The sequence below is a fragment of the Gymnoscopelus braueri genome (assembly GCF_963280865.1).
Source record: "Gymnoscopelus braueri genome assembly, chromosome: 20".
Classification (NCBI taxonomy): Eukaryota; Metazoa; Chordata; class Actinopteri; order Myctophiformes; family Myctophidae; genus Gymnoscopelus; species Gymnoscopelus braueri.
In genome coordinates, this window is record NC_137622.1 from 29,765,485 (window position 1) to 29,781,264 (window position 15,780).

Sequence of the window (15,780 nt, forward strand, 5' to 3'; positions counted from 1 at the left end):
TAAGTGCAAACCACAGTAAATGCAAACCATAGTTTTAGAGATTATGTTGCAAGTGGTTGCAGGCTTCAACTCGGCTTGAAGCTAATCTTAGGTCTGAACAAGTCTTTGGATTAAAAGGAAAAAGAGGTTAACTAATGTTTCAACCAAAATGTATTAAAACAACTTTTTGTCTATATTAAAGAGAGATGTCAAACCTTGCATGTAAATAGCACCTGATACTGTATATGTCACAGGGAAAATGGCATTCCAGGGAAATTGACAGGGGAGCGCTTGTTTTATAGGCACGGGGCGGTGCTGCGAGGCGGGGCTTTGATGCGAGGACGACGACCACAACAACAACATACTAACCAGGAAGCTACGCTAGGGGAACGCTGAAAATAAAATGGATAATATGAGAGAAATACTCAAGTAAAGTATGAATACCTCAAAATTTGAGTAAATCTACTTTGTTACTTTGCACCACTAGTACAAGCCTCAGTGGCGCACTTCGATAATCATTGGACTCCCCACCCACTACCACTGGGAGCCGGGGTTTGACTCCAGCTTGGGACATTACTTTTTCAAACAACCGCGGACTACTTTTTTTTCGCTGATAAAGTATAGTTTTGGACCATGACGGAAGGCGCTCCGACTTAGCAGACCTTGAGGCCGAGGAGTCGCGCCCGAGCGCCTCCAGGCGCGAGTGCCCGCGACGACCGGCCGATGGTCTGCTAGTCGACTTAAGCGCCGTCCGAGTTATGTACCGATAGGCACAGAATCGTAAATGATGTTGTGTGGGGACTGCGTTTGCCCCAAGTGCCACTCACTGCACTAACATAGCCCGCCAGGCCCGCCCCCTGGAGTGTGTGTGTGTGTGTGTGTGTGTGTGTGTGTGTATGTGTGTGTACACGCGCGCGTGTGCGCATGCGTGTGTGCGTGCTGGTTTGTGCATGCGTGCGTGTGTGGTGTGGGGCTCATGTCTGGCTTGCATTGCCCTCTAGCGTTGATTCTACAGAATTGCATGAGGGGCATGAAAACAAGCGTACCCCTTTCAATTTCCCTGGAATGCCATTTTCCCTGTAACATATACACTACAGTAAGTATGTTGAACTACTCTCGTCATGGGACGCTTAGTGCTATAGTGTAAAAGTAGAGCAACAAACAAACATTGGAAAATGGTTTGTAAACCTTTGAGACACAATGATCTAAAACTAGTATCTACAGTAAATCTGCTATTTCGCCAGCAGAAATGTGGAGGTTTGCAGGGAAACAGCTTGACCGAGAGGAAAAATGGAAGAGGGCTGTAAGCCGCAGAGCGCTCGCTGCATCCAGGCCGGCCTGCCCCGAGGGCAGCGGAAACTTGACTCAACGATGTGACTTAAGGATTGGTGCTTCAGGGATTCTCTCTCTCCTGACTGCTCTTGGCTCACAGCAAGCACACATTTGGTTTAGCTATGAAAACATCCGATGGGAAGAGAAAGAGAGGGGGGGGGGTAAAACACAATTTAATCTGAACCTTATGCAGACTGGTGCTTTTTTCCCCCCTTTCCTTTTCTTTTTTTTGTTCCCTTCTTTGGAGAATGCTTCACATTCGCCAGCAATCTAGTGGGAATTGAGAATAAGGGGCCCCGCTAAACACAGCCAAGAATGCACATTTGCAAAACATCACACCATCAGGCCCAAAAACTAGGTACGGAAGACGAGGGATGAAGCCATTCAACATGGCTACGATTTGGACGGGGAGGGGATTGGAGGCAGAGGGGGTAGACTAGAGTACAGTACAGGTTGAGGAGAAGGCAGACACATATTCACCAACGAAAGTGGAGGTGGCGAGCGGAGGAGAGGAGAGGAGAGGAGGAGGAGAAGAAGAAGAGAGGGATGGTCTTAATTACGGTAGGTGCATGCAAAACTGAGCTTCCCCAAAATCAAGAGCCCCTCCAAAGGGGTCAACTCCATGCTGACCTCCCCCTCCCTCCTGTGCAACCTCCCGAACAGCAACACTGACTTGAACCCCTCAACCCCTGAAAAGCAACTAACCCCACAGCAGAAGACATACTTACATTGACTATTTTCCGATTCATAATGGTGGTGCTCTAGTGGTTAACCTACAGTACCATATGACAGGATCAAAAGGCCACAGGTTCAATCCCAGCAAGTATCCTGTCAAAGTGCCCATAACCACTTAAACCCTCTCGTCTTAGTGAAACTGACTTGGGTTACAACTGCACTCAGACCGTTTTTTCCCCCAGTCTACAACAAATCTCTCTTCGACACAAATAGACGATCTATAAGCTCGTAGATCTGCTATTTGGGGCGAAAGTTCCCCGCAAGAATAGTGATGCTGGGGTTCAAGTGGTTAATAAAGAGTGCCTGGTCACTCACTATAAGTCGTTAAGTACCAGCAATTTGATTTAAATGTAAAGGCCAGTCCACACCAATGATTTGCCAGGCAAACACAACCGGTGCCATACGTGGCAGAAAGAAATGGAAGTGTTCTGAGTTGACCCCTTGCAGGTCGGGGCAGTTTGGGGATTCTGTTGCGAGTGTTGCAATCCGTTGCCTTGTGAATTATTGGTGTGACTGCATGGGCTTAACATTGCAAAGTGGACTAGTAGTGACACCACAATTTTGAGTGTGCGTGATCTTACTGCTATGATATTATCTTAGTAAGCATGTGAATTGATTTAAATCGATTCAAACTGGTGACAATTTAAATACATTTTATACAAAATGTAATAAAAAATGTATCGCGATGCAAACAGCAGGAAAAAACAAGAAAAGGAATTGATAAAAAAATAGTTTTCAGTCATTTGCTGTCTATTGAAAAGAGGATAAGAGAAAACACAGTATTGTAATAAAAAAAAAAAAAAAAAAAGAGAAGAAAATACTGGATTTGTGTGAGAAATAAAATAAAATAAATATTTTTCAGTCATTTGTCTGGAAACTAATTTTGTGTTTAAAAAAAATAGAAAAATCGTATTGTGAATCTACTATCGTGATTCGAATCGTATCGTGAGTTGAGTGAATCGTAAAATGCCAATATCATAGGGTGGACAATATACAGTATTGATATTATCAATATCATCAATCATCGGGACTAGATATTGTCTGTTGATTTGGATACCGTAATATCGTGATAGTGTTGTCTTTTCCTTGTTTTAAAGGCTACAGTAAAGTGATTGTTATTTTCGGAACTTACCCGCCTGTTATGGCTGTTCTATGATTCGCCTTTAACCACTTAGTTATTACATATCGTCGCTGTCGGGCAGAAACCTCCTATGTCCATATTCAAACTTTGTGTTTTTTCGTAAATTAATGCACTACTTGTTCATACTACAGTGTCACACAAAAGTAGCAGATCTACAAGCTCGTTTTGAGCTTGTTGATCTGCTACTTTTGCCATTTTAGAATTTGAATCCTGAAAAGTAACAGTAATCCTGAAGGACATATGAGGCTTCCACCCGACAGAAATGATATGCATTACTTATGATTATTTATCAAAAATCGATATAGAGGTATTTGGTCAAAAAATTCAATAATATTTTATTTTGTCCATATCGCCCAGCCCTATATTATCATACTTTTTATAGGATTATTTTCCTTTTTTAGATTTTCATGAAGAAAAAAAAAAAATTACATTCATTCATGCCACTACATGTGATAGAATCTTGTTGAGATTCACCTATTCATTGGAGAAAATATGTAAGAAAAATGTAAGAAATAAATCAATCGAAAAGCCTGATGGGTGAGGAAGCTAAACCTAAACGTTCCAAAAGAAGACTTCAGAAGCAGGGCTCCAGTTGTCAACGACAGCAGTGCATCAGCAACAGTGTGTCAAAAGACTCTGTCTGCACCCCAACACAGCATTCCGGATCTCATCAGCAAGAGTGTGCATGTGGGTGTGCAGTGGTGGAAAAAAGTTTCCGCAATGTAGAAATACGCTGCTACAAGTAAAAGTCCGGTAATCAAAATTTACTTGAGTAAAAGTACAAAGGTATTGGCATCAAAATGTACTTAAAGTACCAAAAGTAAAAGTACTCATTATGCAGATGTCCCATTTCAAGTTTTCAAATGTATAACAATCTTTTGAAAATAGCAGATCTACAACTCACAACTTTTGAGCTTGTAGATCGGCTATTTTTGCTACTTTTGTGTGACATAGAATGGCCTGACAGTATATGCAATGTGGCCCTCTGGAGTGAGTGTGGAAATAGTGGCACTCTCCATCATCAAAGTTGCCCACCCCTGATCTATACTTTGAGTCAAGTACTGGCGTTGAGTACTTTGTCCAGCACTGGTGTTGTTGAGGTACATCCCAGCTCTGTCCTCAGATGAATGGCGAAATACTTTTGGCATTACACCATTACAGAAAGGAAAAAGACACAACAGGAACGTTTTCATTACTCGCCTGGGCTTCCGGAGTGCTCTCTGCACCTGTATTTACAATAGCCAACATCTGTTCCCCCCCAGCTCAAACACTGCAATATGTGCTCTTTAAGTGTGCACAGCCACGCACACACACACACCAAACATACACGTGTAAATGTGCACGCTAACACCCCACACAAACTAAAAAACGTGTAAATGTGCACGTGCACAAATCTAAGACAAACACACTGATATAGACAGACACCACACACACACACACGTGTGCGCGCGCACACACACATATGCACGCACGCGTGCATACACAGCTGTCTTTGGGTAAAGGTAAGTGCCAAGGGTTAAAGAGTACGAGGCGAACATTTCCGGATTTTATAAACAGAGGCCCCAAATAAACTTCACATGCTGATCCCCTGCGATATTTATGTGACCTGTCCTGAAATTCCTCAAGTGTCTTTAAAAGGACAGGGGAGACGAAAAAAGCGCTTTATATGGGAACGGCTGCCTCTGCAAAACGCCACGGAGCATTTAGTCACCCGCGTAGCTTATTCTACGTCTTCCAAGCACACAATTTATGTCAAACAATACAATACTCTGCTCAGTTTCCTCACATTCTTTCTAGCCCTTCCTCAAGGCCTACTGTATACAACAGGGTCATCTCTAGGGTTGTCACGATCATGATATTTTACTTGACAGATTCATTGTCACACAAATAGTTGCAATTGACGATTTAATGCTGTTTTTGGCATTGAACATTGGGACATACTGTCCTTTTAGGCTTTGTTGACAAAAATGCTCAGGGCATATATAACAAATAACTTAAAAGAAATGACTGACATGTATAATATTTGTATAAAGTACACTTAAAAGGATCCCTGGCTAACAAGCCTTATATGCCTTAATACATTATAATTGCCCTCTATAACTAAAATTATAAATTAAAAACACCTTAGATATTTCATTTATTTTAGAAATAGTTCATCTTTTACTCAAGGGGGACAACAGCCGTCGCAACTTGATGATGTCATTTGTCCATGTGTGGTCCAGCCCTATGGAAGGTCTGGAATGCATGAGCTAATAAAAACATATTTAAAATATTGATTTGATGCTCATAATTAACACATTGATTGCCAAGATCGCATTGATGCGTTCTTTCCAAAAAAACATTATTATTTTTTTATTCCACAAGGGGCGACCTAACACAGCTTTGGAATGATCAATCGTCACTCAGAGAAGAAGTAGTCGGATGTGACGTCTTTCCAAAAAAACAGGAAGCCATCCGCCCCAGCGATGGGATTTTAAGAAAAACAGCTGTAACTCAGTTTATTTTTTTTGCATTGAAAACCACCAGTTTTCAGCGGGCCGAAGCCCCAAAATGGCGGATCGCGGTTGGAATGTTGTCGTTCCTATGGATACAGAGATCCCTCCGCTAACCCAAGGGGACTATTTTGTTTGTGTTTTTGGGACACAACGTCGCTTCCACGGCGTTTCAAATATCATCGGATTGAGGTAATTACGCTGGCAAGGGGATGGAAAACGATGTTTAATATCTTGGCAATCAATGTGTTAACCTTAGGAGGTATTGAGTTGTTTTTTATTTGCACATGCATTCCATACATGCCATAGGGCTGGACCACACGTGGACATATTACATCATCATCTTGCGACGCCGACGGAGTGAAAGATGAACTATTTCTAAAATAAATAAAATATTAAAGGTGTTTTTAATTTTTGTTATAGGGGGCAATTATAATGTATTAAGGCATATGAGGCTTATTAGCCAGGTATCCTTTTAAAAATAGTGGAACTAGCCAATCTACAACATCACAACGCATCATTGTGAGATTGTAGATCTGCTATTTCCGCTATTTTTTTGAAAAATGTTTGAAACTATATGAAAAATTGTCAACATGAAAATGATTGATGATTGTGCGGAAAAATAATTGTGATTATCTCAAATAATTGTGATCAGGTGATTATGTGATAATTGTGACAGGCCAAGTCATCGCCGTTCTTTGTTCTTGGAGCGGTTGGTTGGGAAGATCAGCCAATCGGATCCTTCGTCAGTGCTATAGGACCGAAAGGTTTGCTGCTGCAATTTTCACTTTGAGCAATTTACAATTATGAAAAAAATAGAAAAACGATATATTTTTCTACCAGTTTGCCATAGTATAATGAGCAACTATATGAAGATGAAAATGGGTGCAGTCGTCCTTTAAGTATAGTACTGTACTTGCGTAAATGTACTTGGTTACTCCACCACGGCTCAAAAGGCTTTAACAGGACATTGTGCGCAATTGTGCGTTTATTATTCCCTCATAATCTATATTACGAGGCCCTTCTTTTTTCCAGTGGGCTTCCCCTGTTTAGACTCAAGTCTTGTAAACAGTGTGTCCGGATGTGGCACAAACTAAACAAGCACGCGCAAACATGTGCACTCACGCACATGTGCACATGTTTTTGCATGTATACACACGTCCGCTTTTGCTCACATGCTCATGCTCGCTCTCTCTCTCTCACATACACACACACACACACACAAACATGCCAATTTACGCTGTTTAGGCAGAGGAAATGAGTCATCTGCCAGCGCTGGGATCATTTGACCGACAGAAGGACGGCATCTGGGAGAAGCACATGACACCTCATGACACATTCCAAGCTTAAACTACAGGAATCCTCCATTTAAAGTGGCCTTATAATTGGAGCAATGTAATAATAATAATAATGTAGGCCTTATTAATCCCACGGGGGGGGGGGGGGATTCAGTTTCAGCTTCACCCAGCTGATGGCTGCCCAGGTGGTCATATTGAGCGCTCAGAGTTAGGGGGTCTCGCTCATGGACACTTCCGAGACACATAGCCGGGGCCCGGGAATCAAACCTTAGGACCTTGTGTTACCCAGGCAGCCTCTTTACCCATTCACTCACACAGCTGTGGTTATCGTGAGAGGTTTAGGGTAAATAGCATGGCAGGAAGTCAATCAGAAGGTTAGAACAGACCTTTGTAACGTCAGTCTTTTTGTAATGTATGTAGGGTTTTGACGTCTACTGCAGTGGTTCGCAAATTTTTTCATGTCATTTTGTTCCAGGGACCCCCAGAGGCAAAGGTTTGAGTTACAGATGTTCGCTTTAAAAATAATAATATATATATATATATACAAAGATTTGCACAAAATGTATATTTTTATTTAATGTTCACGATTTTTCTAAAATATCCGATCTACAAGCTTGTAGCGCAGAACTTGGTGCCGAGATATGAGCTTGTAGATCTGCTATTTTTGAATAGCCAAGTGTAAAATATGGTTAAAGTGGTTAAAATGATTATGAAGCTATATTGACAGATTTTGCTGGGGACCACCTTGTATCCCCCCAAGGACCCCTGGGGGGTCCCCGGACCCCACTTTGAGAACCAATGGTCTACTGTAAGCAGCGTACAAGGGATGATGAGCTGTCATGACTTTGGTTTCGATGTCATAAAGACGCGGCTAAACCAGCGGTTCCAAACCGTTTCTGGATCAAAAGGCCCCACTTGAAAAACTTGAGAGCGATCGTGGCCCGCCCATCTTACCACTTAAGTTAGTGGTCAGATGGGTGGGCCCGCGTGCGTTTTCAGAGGACGTTCATTTCAATGATCAATCAATCGATCGTGCTCCGGCTCAGATCAATGGAACCAACATAGCATTTAGGTTCTTATTTATTGGCATCACTATGAAAACGTTTTTTTCAAGGTTTAATTTTTTAATATTAACTCATTCCCTGCCTAGAACGTAAAAAACGTAATTTTATTAAAAAAAAAAAAAAAAAGATTTTTCAAAGATCTAGACTCCTATCTACTTCCTTGTTAACTTAAAACTTAAAAATTCTGTATCTCGGCTCCTGAGTACTTTTTTTTTTTCAATGAAAAATCTCTTTTGTTTTTTTTTATATTTTATTTTTCATTTTAATTTTTCACAAAGTATACATACATACAACCCCCCCACATCCCTCCCCCCTCCCCACATACAAACCCACATACATAAAGGACAGCACAGATAAAAATAATCAAAACATAATTAAAAAAAATAAAAGGTGAATGAGTTAATGTTATATTATCATTCAAATCTTAGTGTTTTGCCAATTATTTGGGGTCTTACTTGCAATGCCCTCGTGGCCCACAGAGCTAACGATAACAAAACAACAAAACATTTTGGAAATGCTGACTTATTATTCCTATAGCATTTGTTATACTGCTCAAGCATGTCTGGTCCAGTCAGCGTTGCAATAATTGTGTTACAACTACCCCTCATGTATGCCTTTATGTGGAAATGGTCCATATCGTTGCTGTCAGGGCGGAAACCTCTTACGTCCATATTTTAACGTTTTGTGTTTCTTCATTAATTAACTCATTCAGTGCCAAAAATATTTCTGGCTATATCACCCCTGTGCCAAGGCCAAAAATACATTGTAAAAAAAAAGTGCTTAGGAGCCGAGATACAGCCTTTTTCAGTAAAAAGTTAAACAAGAAGTGAATGGAGCAGCAAATCTTCAAATCATCATATCTTGGGTTCTGAACCTTTTTTTTCAAAAAAAAAAAAAAAAAAAAAAAAAAGAATTTTTTTTGAGTTTTTTTTTTTTTTTTTTTTTTTTTTTTTTTTTTCCATGACGTCTCAGACGTCATTGGCACTCTGGGCTTATGAAAAACGTGACGTCTGCGACGTCATTGGCACTCAATGAGTTAATGCCCTCCTTGATCATACTACAGCGTCACACAAAATTATACAAAGTAGAAGATCTACAAGCTCAAAGCATGCCGCTTCGTGCTGAGTTTCGAGCTTGTACGTCGATCTGCTATTTTTGCTATTCTTTTATTTGAATTCTGAAAAGTAACAGTTTTGGACATATGAGGTTTCCATCTGACAGAGACGATATAACATTAGCATTTTTTGCTGTGTTTTTCTGTCCTCACCTCCAAAGAGGTTTCTGTGAAGACACATTATCACCCTGCTCTGCTGTTCCAATAACACTATCGATCCGACAGGAAATACACATTGTTTTCAGGTTACCAATTCACACAGTTAACTGGGTCTTTTTAGACACTTTCAGATCAGTCAACTGATCTCAAATCAGTCAACTGCCAACTTATCCAGCAATACATCATTTGCCCACTAGAGTTCACTACTGAGAGTCAACCAACATCCCCAAGGAAGCTTAGGTACAAAGTGTGTCAGCATGAATATTATACTAACTAGAATATATAAATATGCACCTGACCAATAGGCCTACACTGACACTGTTATGGCATTTCAGCTGATAAACACTACAGCTCTTAATATAAGTACTGTGATGTTGTAGTAGGGATGTTGATTAAGGCATTAACCCATTAAAACCGGGAAAGCAGGCTATTCAAAAATAGCAGATATACAAAAGTCACCATGCCAACGTTTGGTGAGGCAATATTGTGCCGTTTTAAAAACATGTATTTCTTTTTAATTTCCTGAAAAGATAATATTTTGTACATAGTTGATTCCTACCCAACAGCAGACTATACAAAAAGTTTTTTTACTCTATCGGTACTACTCTATACTGGGCATGTCACTATAGGCGAGAATTGTATTTATTTATTTAACACAAATGTTCAAAAATAGCAAGCTCACATAGCAAATAACAAGCTCACGACTCCTAAAATAAAAATGGGACCCAATGCCTCCCTGCTTGGCACTCAGCATCAAGGGTTGGATTGGGGGGTAAGTCCCTGTACTTCAAGCTGCCTCACGCTACAGAAACAGGAGATAGGCTCCTGACCTATGGGCCACATGTCACTGGAACCATTGGTTCCCAAGGCTACTTACTTACTTACAGTACTTACAAGCTTACAACGCGGCGCGTTTTGACCTTCCCATTGGTGTGCAATGCAGTACAGTACAGTACAGTACAGTACAGTACAGTACAGTACAGTACAGTACAGTACAGTCTCACATGACAGCTTGGTTTTGTCATCCGTCGCTTTGGCTAAAATAGCCTTGGACAGCTGCACTTTTTAGTCTGTAAGCAGCAGTCTACTGTCCAGGATGTGTGTGCGTGTGTGTGTGTGTGTGTGTGTGTGTGTGTGTGTGTGTGTGTGTGTGTGTGTGTGTGTGTGTGTGTGTGTGTGTGTGTGTGTGTGTGTGTGTGTGTGTGTGTGTGTGTGTGTGTGTGTGTGTGTGTGTGTGTGCGTGTTCAAATTATCTCTGAAATGTGAACACGTATCTGTAAAATGTATGATGTGCATGCGTGCGTGCATGTGTGTGACATGTGCGCGTGTGTGTGTACGTTATGTGTGTGTTGGCGGGGGATCCAGACAGCTGTGTGAAGGTCTGGCATCACATGTGCGTGACCCTAGCATGGCCCAGCCACCATGTCCCTCCATCTTTATTTTCAAAGGAAGTAGTGCGTCACAGATTGCCTCCCCCCCCCCAAACGGGTCATTGTTACCTGAGCAGGACATGGAAACAACTGGGGTTCCTACTTGAGATGGCATTTCTTTTTTTTAAGTTTTGTTCCCCTTTATCTTAAAGGGAGGAAAAAACAGATTATTAACTTGCGGGCACGTGTGTTTTGTGCATCTGTGTACCGCCATGAACACAAACAACTGGAAACACCACCACAGCCAACCAACACACAAACACGCACACACACACTCTACTGGACGAGTTGTCAACGCGTGGTACGGCAGCCCCGAGGGGTCGTTGTGGGAGTTCCAGGGGGTCCAAACCACATCTATGAACGTGTCGCTTCGCGCCGCGTTTCGAGCTTGCGGATCTGCTGCTTTTGATGCTTTCGTGTGACGCTGTTGATGTATGATCAAGTAGGGCGTTAATTTACGAAAAAATACACAAAAAAGCTAGAATATGGAGATGAGAGGTTTCTGCCCGACAACGACAATATCAAACTGGGAGGTCATTGAAATGAACATTTATTTATAAATCACTAGCTCTGCTCTACTTCCACCTGTTTGTCATTGCGTGGTTTCCGTTACTGCAGTGTGGTCATAGGAAGGGCCTAATGTACAGCATAATGACCCTGCTGGGTATTAGCACAAGGTCACAGCCACACGTCCCTTTACACGGGGACAGGAAACGAAACGACACACACACACACACACACACACGGTGGACACGCAGAGGAAGTGTGTGTGTGGAGTGAGGACTCACGTCCTGTCCTGTTTGTTCCCTAGTAGCTCAACGGACGGAGCATGGCTCTTACACTGGCCTGGCCGGGCTTGAAGGTTCCTTTCCTCGTCTAGATCAGTGGTTCCCAAACTGGGGGTCCCCAAATTATTGTGGGGGGGGGTCCCCCAGATGATTAGCTTAATGTGCAACATTGTTTTCTCACTAGCCGATCTACATAGCCGATCTACAAGCTCACAAAGGCTCGCAGTTCGGCCATTTTCGCAAGATTTATCTGTAGAACAGAGTCAAACTAAATGTAATGTCTACAATTCCAAGTGCTTGTCAGGGTGGGGGGGGGCAAATATGATAATTTTTTGGGGGGGGGTTACGGCCTGAACATTTTGGGAACCCTTGATCTAGAGATAAATGGGTAGAGATGCTTATACACAGTAAAATCGAGTTTTTATTTATTTATTCATGCCATTTCCCCCTATTTCTCACAAGGTAGTTGTTGTGCTAATTCCCCACACGCACTTGTGTGTATTCTCGTAACTGGACCCGTTAGGGTCCATTTCAATACTGTCAGAGTTACAGACCTGTAAGGATCAGTTTAGAACCCCATCAAGGAACCCTGAGAGTCTCTGGACCCCACTTTGAGAACCACTGTTACATAGTAATACGCATATCTTCAGCTAGCTGCTTAGCAGAAATGGAAATATCAAAAAGATATTTTAAAGATATTTTTATAATTCTTTTGGTGAACACAGCTGCATTGTGATTGGTTGAATACCCTTCCAGTCAGAGGAGCAGATGGCAGCTTCCTATTCTAACTTTTAACAGGCCAGAATTACAGACTCTCTGTAGCGTTCAAAGATTCTAACGGATCGTCTGACTTGAGACACATATAGCCAGGATGGTATTGGAGATGGTCAATATTATACTGTTTAGACTGATGATAGGTTCTTGGTTTACCTATGATCCTAGATTACCATCTCTATGCATTTGATGCATTACCTCGTGTTTACCTTGCTTACTGTGAATCGCTCTGGATTAAGAGTGTCTGCTAAACGCCTAAATTGTGAATCGTATTGGAACTGCGCCAACCAATCACCCCGGAGTGTGTATTTAAACTCTGACATTGACCATCGACAGTCCATTGGAGTTAAATCAACACAGCGGATACATTGCTGTGTATAAAAATGTAAGCATGGTATTTGAGGACACTTTACAACGGCCTATGGAAATGAAAATTGTACACTCTGACGCCTCGCGATGTTATTCCACCATCTCCCTATTGAGCATCCTACTGTACGTGCCGTGTGAACCCCAACGGTTCCATTTCAGCATTTATTTGACCAGGACTTTCTACTGCCTACTGTGAAAATAACAAGGCACACATACTGTTGGCATAGGAGAGCTGAAACAGGGGAGGACAAAAATAAAGAAAGACAGAGAGAGAGAGAGATATAATCTTCTAGACGGGGTCGTTTTTCCCGTGGCGTACTTATGAGGACCGGCGTGTTTGTCTATAGGAGCTTTGGGATTTGGAGATTTTCGGGGTTTGAGGGACAAGGTAAATCAAAATGTGTTAATACGGCGTCACAATCATTTTAACCACTTTATCCATATTTTATACGCTGGGCTATTGAAAAATAGCAGATTTACAAGCTCACAGCGCGTCACTTTGTGCCGCGCTGCGAGCTTGTACATCTGCTATTTTGGATTTTTTTTCTTTTGAGAAAAATCTTCGGTGTCCGCTGCTTCCCCCGAGGGGAGAGAAAGAGAGAGAGAGAGAGAGGGAAGAGAGGTTTCTCTGAAAACATTGGCAGTCACGTCTGGCCCTTCTCTGCGGACAGTAAATCACGCTCTTCGGCAGAGTGCTTCCGCAGCGCGGTAGCCCCCCGATCCGCCGCTCGCTCAGCTGGTAATGCAATACGCCACGTACCTCAGGCCCCGGGACCACCCAGGAGGCACACGGGGTCACACAGACACGCAGACGTGCACACATGGTTGCAAGCAAACACACACACACACACACACACACACACAGAAAAACTATTGTGCATGTGACACACACACACGGATGCGCACGAGCGCACACACACATAAAACACACACACACACACACACGCACATAAGCCTCATATCCTGGATGTGCTTACTATTGTGGTGGATTGGGTTGTAATGTCAGGGGAGAGGAATTTCACAACAAGTGGTGGTTTTGGTGGTTTTTCTATCAATGGGATTAAAATGCCAGTGAAAATCCTCCGCTTCCTCTCGGAACGTATGTCAATGAATAGGTGCCCCGCTGCTGTGTCTAAAAGCTTCACAAAAAAAGCCGATATCTTACGAGCGAGATCACAATAAAGTTTAAAAAAAAAAAAAGTCGTTTGGTGGTAAGAGGGGAAATGCTGCGAAAAACCCAGAGTTTAGGAAATGTGGTTTGCACCAAGTTTTAAACTCCACTTTATTGGTTTTACCTATTGCCTACTCCAGGGTAATTGATTACCCTGGCCTATCGCCCCAAGTTCAGTACACATTTTCCTCACAACGACGGACGTACAACATCTAATCGTTTTTAACCATAATCATTGCTGTCGGGCAGAAACCTCTTATCTCCATATTCTAACCTTTTGTGTTTTTTTCATGAATTAACGCCCTACTTGATCATACTACAGCGTCACACAAAAGCATCAAACGTGGCAGATCCACAAGCTCGAAACGCGGACGCGAAGCGACGCGTTTTGAGCTTGTGGATCTGCTACTTTTGCTATTTTTGAATTTTGAATCCTGAAAAGTAGCAGTTTTGGACATACGATATGAGGTTTCCAGCCGACAGAGATGATGTATAACCATGTATTTTGCTATAGTTCATTTGAACACACCAGTTTGACAACTTAATACACTCTTTTTAGCTAGCTGTAGCTACCATTTGGGACATGTAAAAATGTAATTACATTTCCATGACACATCTGAAAGAAGTCAACTGGGTCGCATCTACAGCACAATACCGGCTCCTATCTTTAACCTGGCCGCTGTGCAGGATTTCATTTCGTTTCCATCAGTGGTGGAAGAAGTACTCCCGATGTTTTACTTAAAGGAGTAGTTCACCCAAAATAAATACAAATTTCTATCAATTACACACCCCATGAGGCCTTTAATTCATGGAGATTTTTTTAGTTTTTGTCGCATTACTAAGGCAATAATTTGATGACCGGCAGAGTCTCCACTTCTCCAAGACCCCCCACGTCTTTTGAGGTGATCGCCGGGTGGATCGTTGCGAGGGATAATATTCTATGATTTTTCAAAGGTTACTAAAAAAAAACGCTCGAAATCGCTGGCAAGGGCAGCTATAGACGACGTTTTAAATCTGGCAGTTAAAGAGGTATGTTTTGTATTAAGAATCTAAATCTAGAAAGTAACCAGTAACTCAAGTTTTCAAATAATTGGAGCTACAAGCTATCTAACAAGGCTATCTACAAGCTATCTACAAGGCTATCTACAAGCTATCTACAAGGCTATCTACAAGCTATCTACAAGGCTATCTACAAGCTATCTACAAGGCTATCTACAAGGCTATCTACAAGGCTGTTGTACTTGTAAGTTTGTAGACATGCTTCCATAGAAGACATGTTGACTTCTCCATGGAATACAAATGACTAAAATCAGTCGTGGCGACTGAGAGAACTTCACTCCATGTAACTTGCCTGCCTCCTTGCAGACGCCGGCGAGGTCTGCGCCGACGTACCCGTGGGCGGAGTCGGCCAGCAGGGCCAGCTCCTCCGGCGAGGCGCTGCAGGGCACGGCGCTCAGCTGCTTCTGCAGGATGTCCGCCCGCTCTGCCGCACTGGGGACCCCCACCTGGAACACACACACACACACACACACACACACACCATCAACATCCTCTATTGGGGATAGAAGAGGGGTGGTTCTCGAAGCAGGGTCCAGGGACCCCCCCCTCCCCCAGGGGTCCTTGAAGAGGTTCCCCAGCAAAATTGGTTAACCCATTAAGAGGCCGATTCTACAAATGCCTTCTAAATCAGTAGTTCTCAAACTTTTTCGTGTCAAGGACCCCCAAATTGATATATATCAGGCCACGGACAAGGGGGGGGGCCCTTGTATATCTAAAAGCTAAAATCAAAAATGGCACAGATGCTTTCCCGGTTTTAGTGGTTTAATATTGCATCATAATCGGTTCAACCACTTTAACCCTATGTTTGACACATTTCGAACCATCTTGAAAAGACGTGAACAATTAGGAATAATTTAGACATGTTTTAACTCATT

General features: G+C 42.4%; 1 protein-coding gene across 1 annotated transcript in view; it reads right to left on the bottom strand.

Annotated features, from left to right (window-relative positions):
- afg2a (AFG2 AAA ATPase homolog A) overlaps nucleotides 1–15,780 on the bottom strand; it is a 176,357-nt gene that overhangs the window by 149,219 nt on the left and 11,358 nt on the right. Inside the window, exon 11 of the mRNA XM_080416776.1 lies at nucleotides 15,187–15,351. Within this exon, the coding sequence (XP_080272902.1) occupies nucleotides 15,187–15,351 (165 nt within the window). The remainder of the gene's footprint in view (nucleotides 1–15,186; nucleotides 15,352–15,780) is intronic.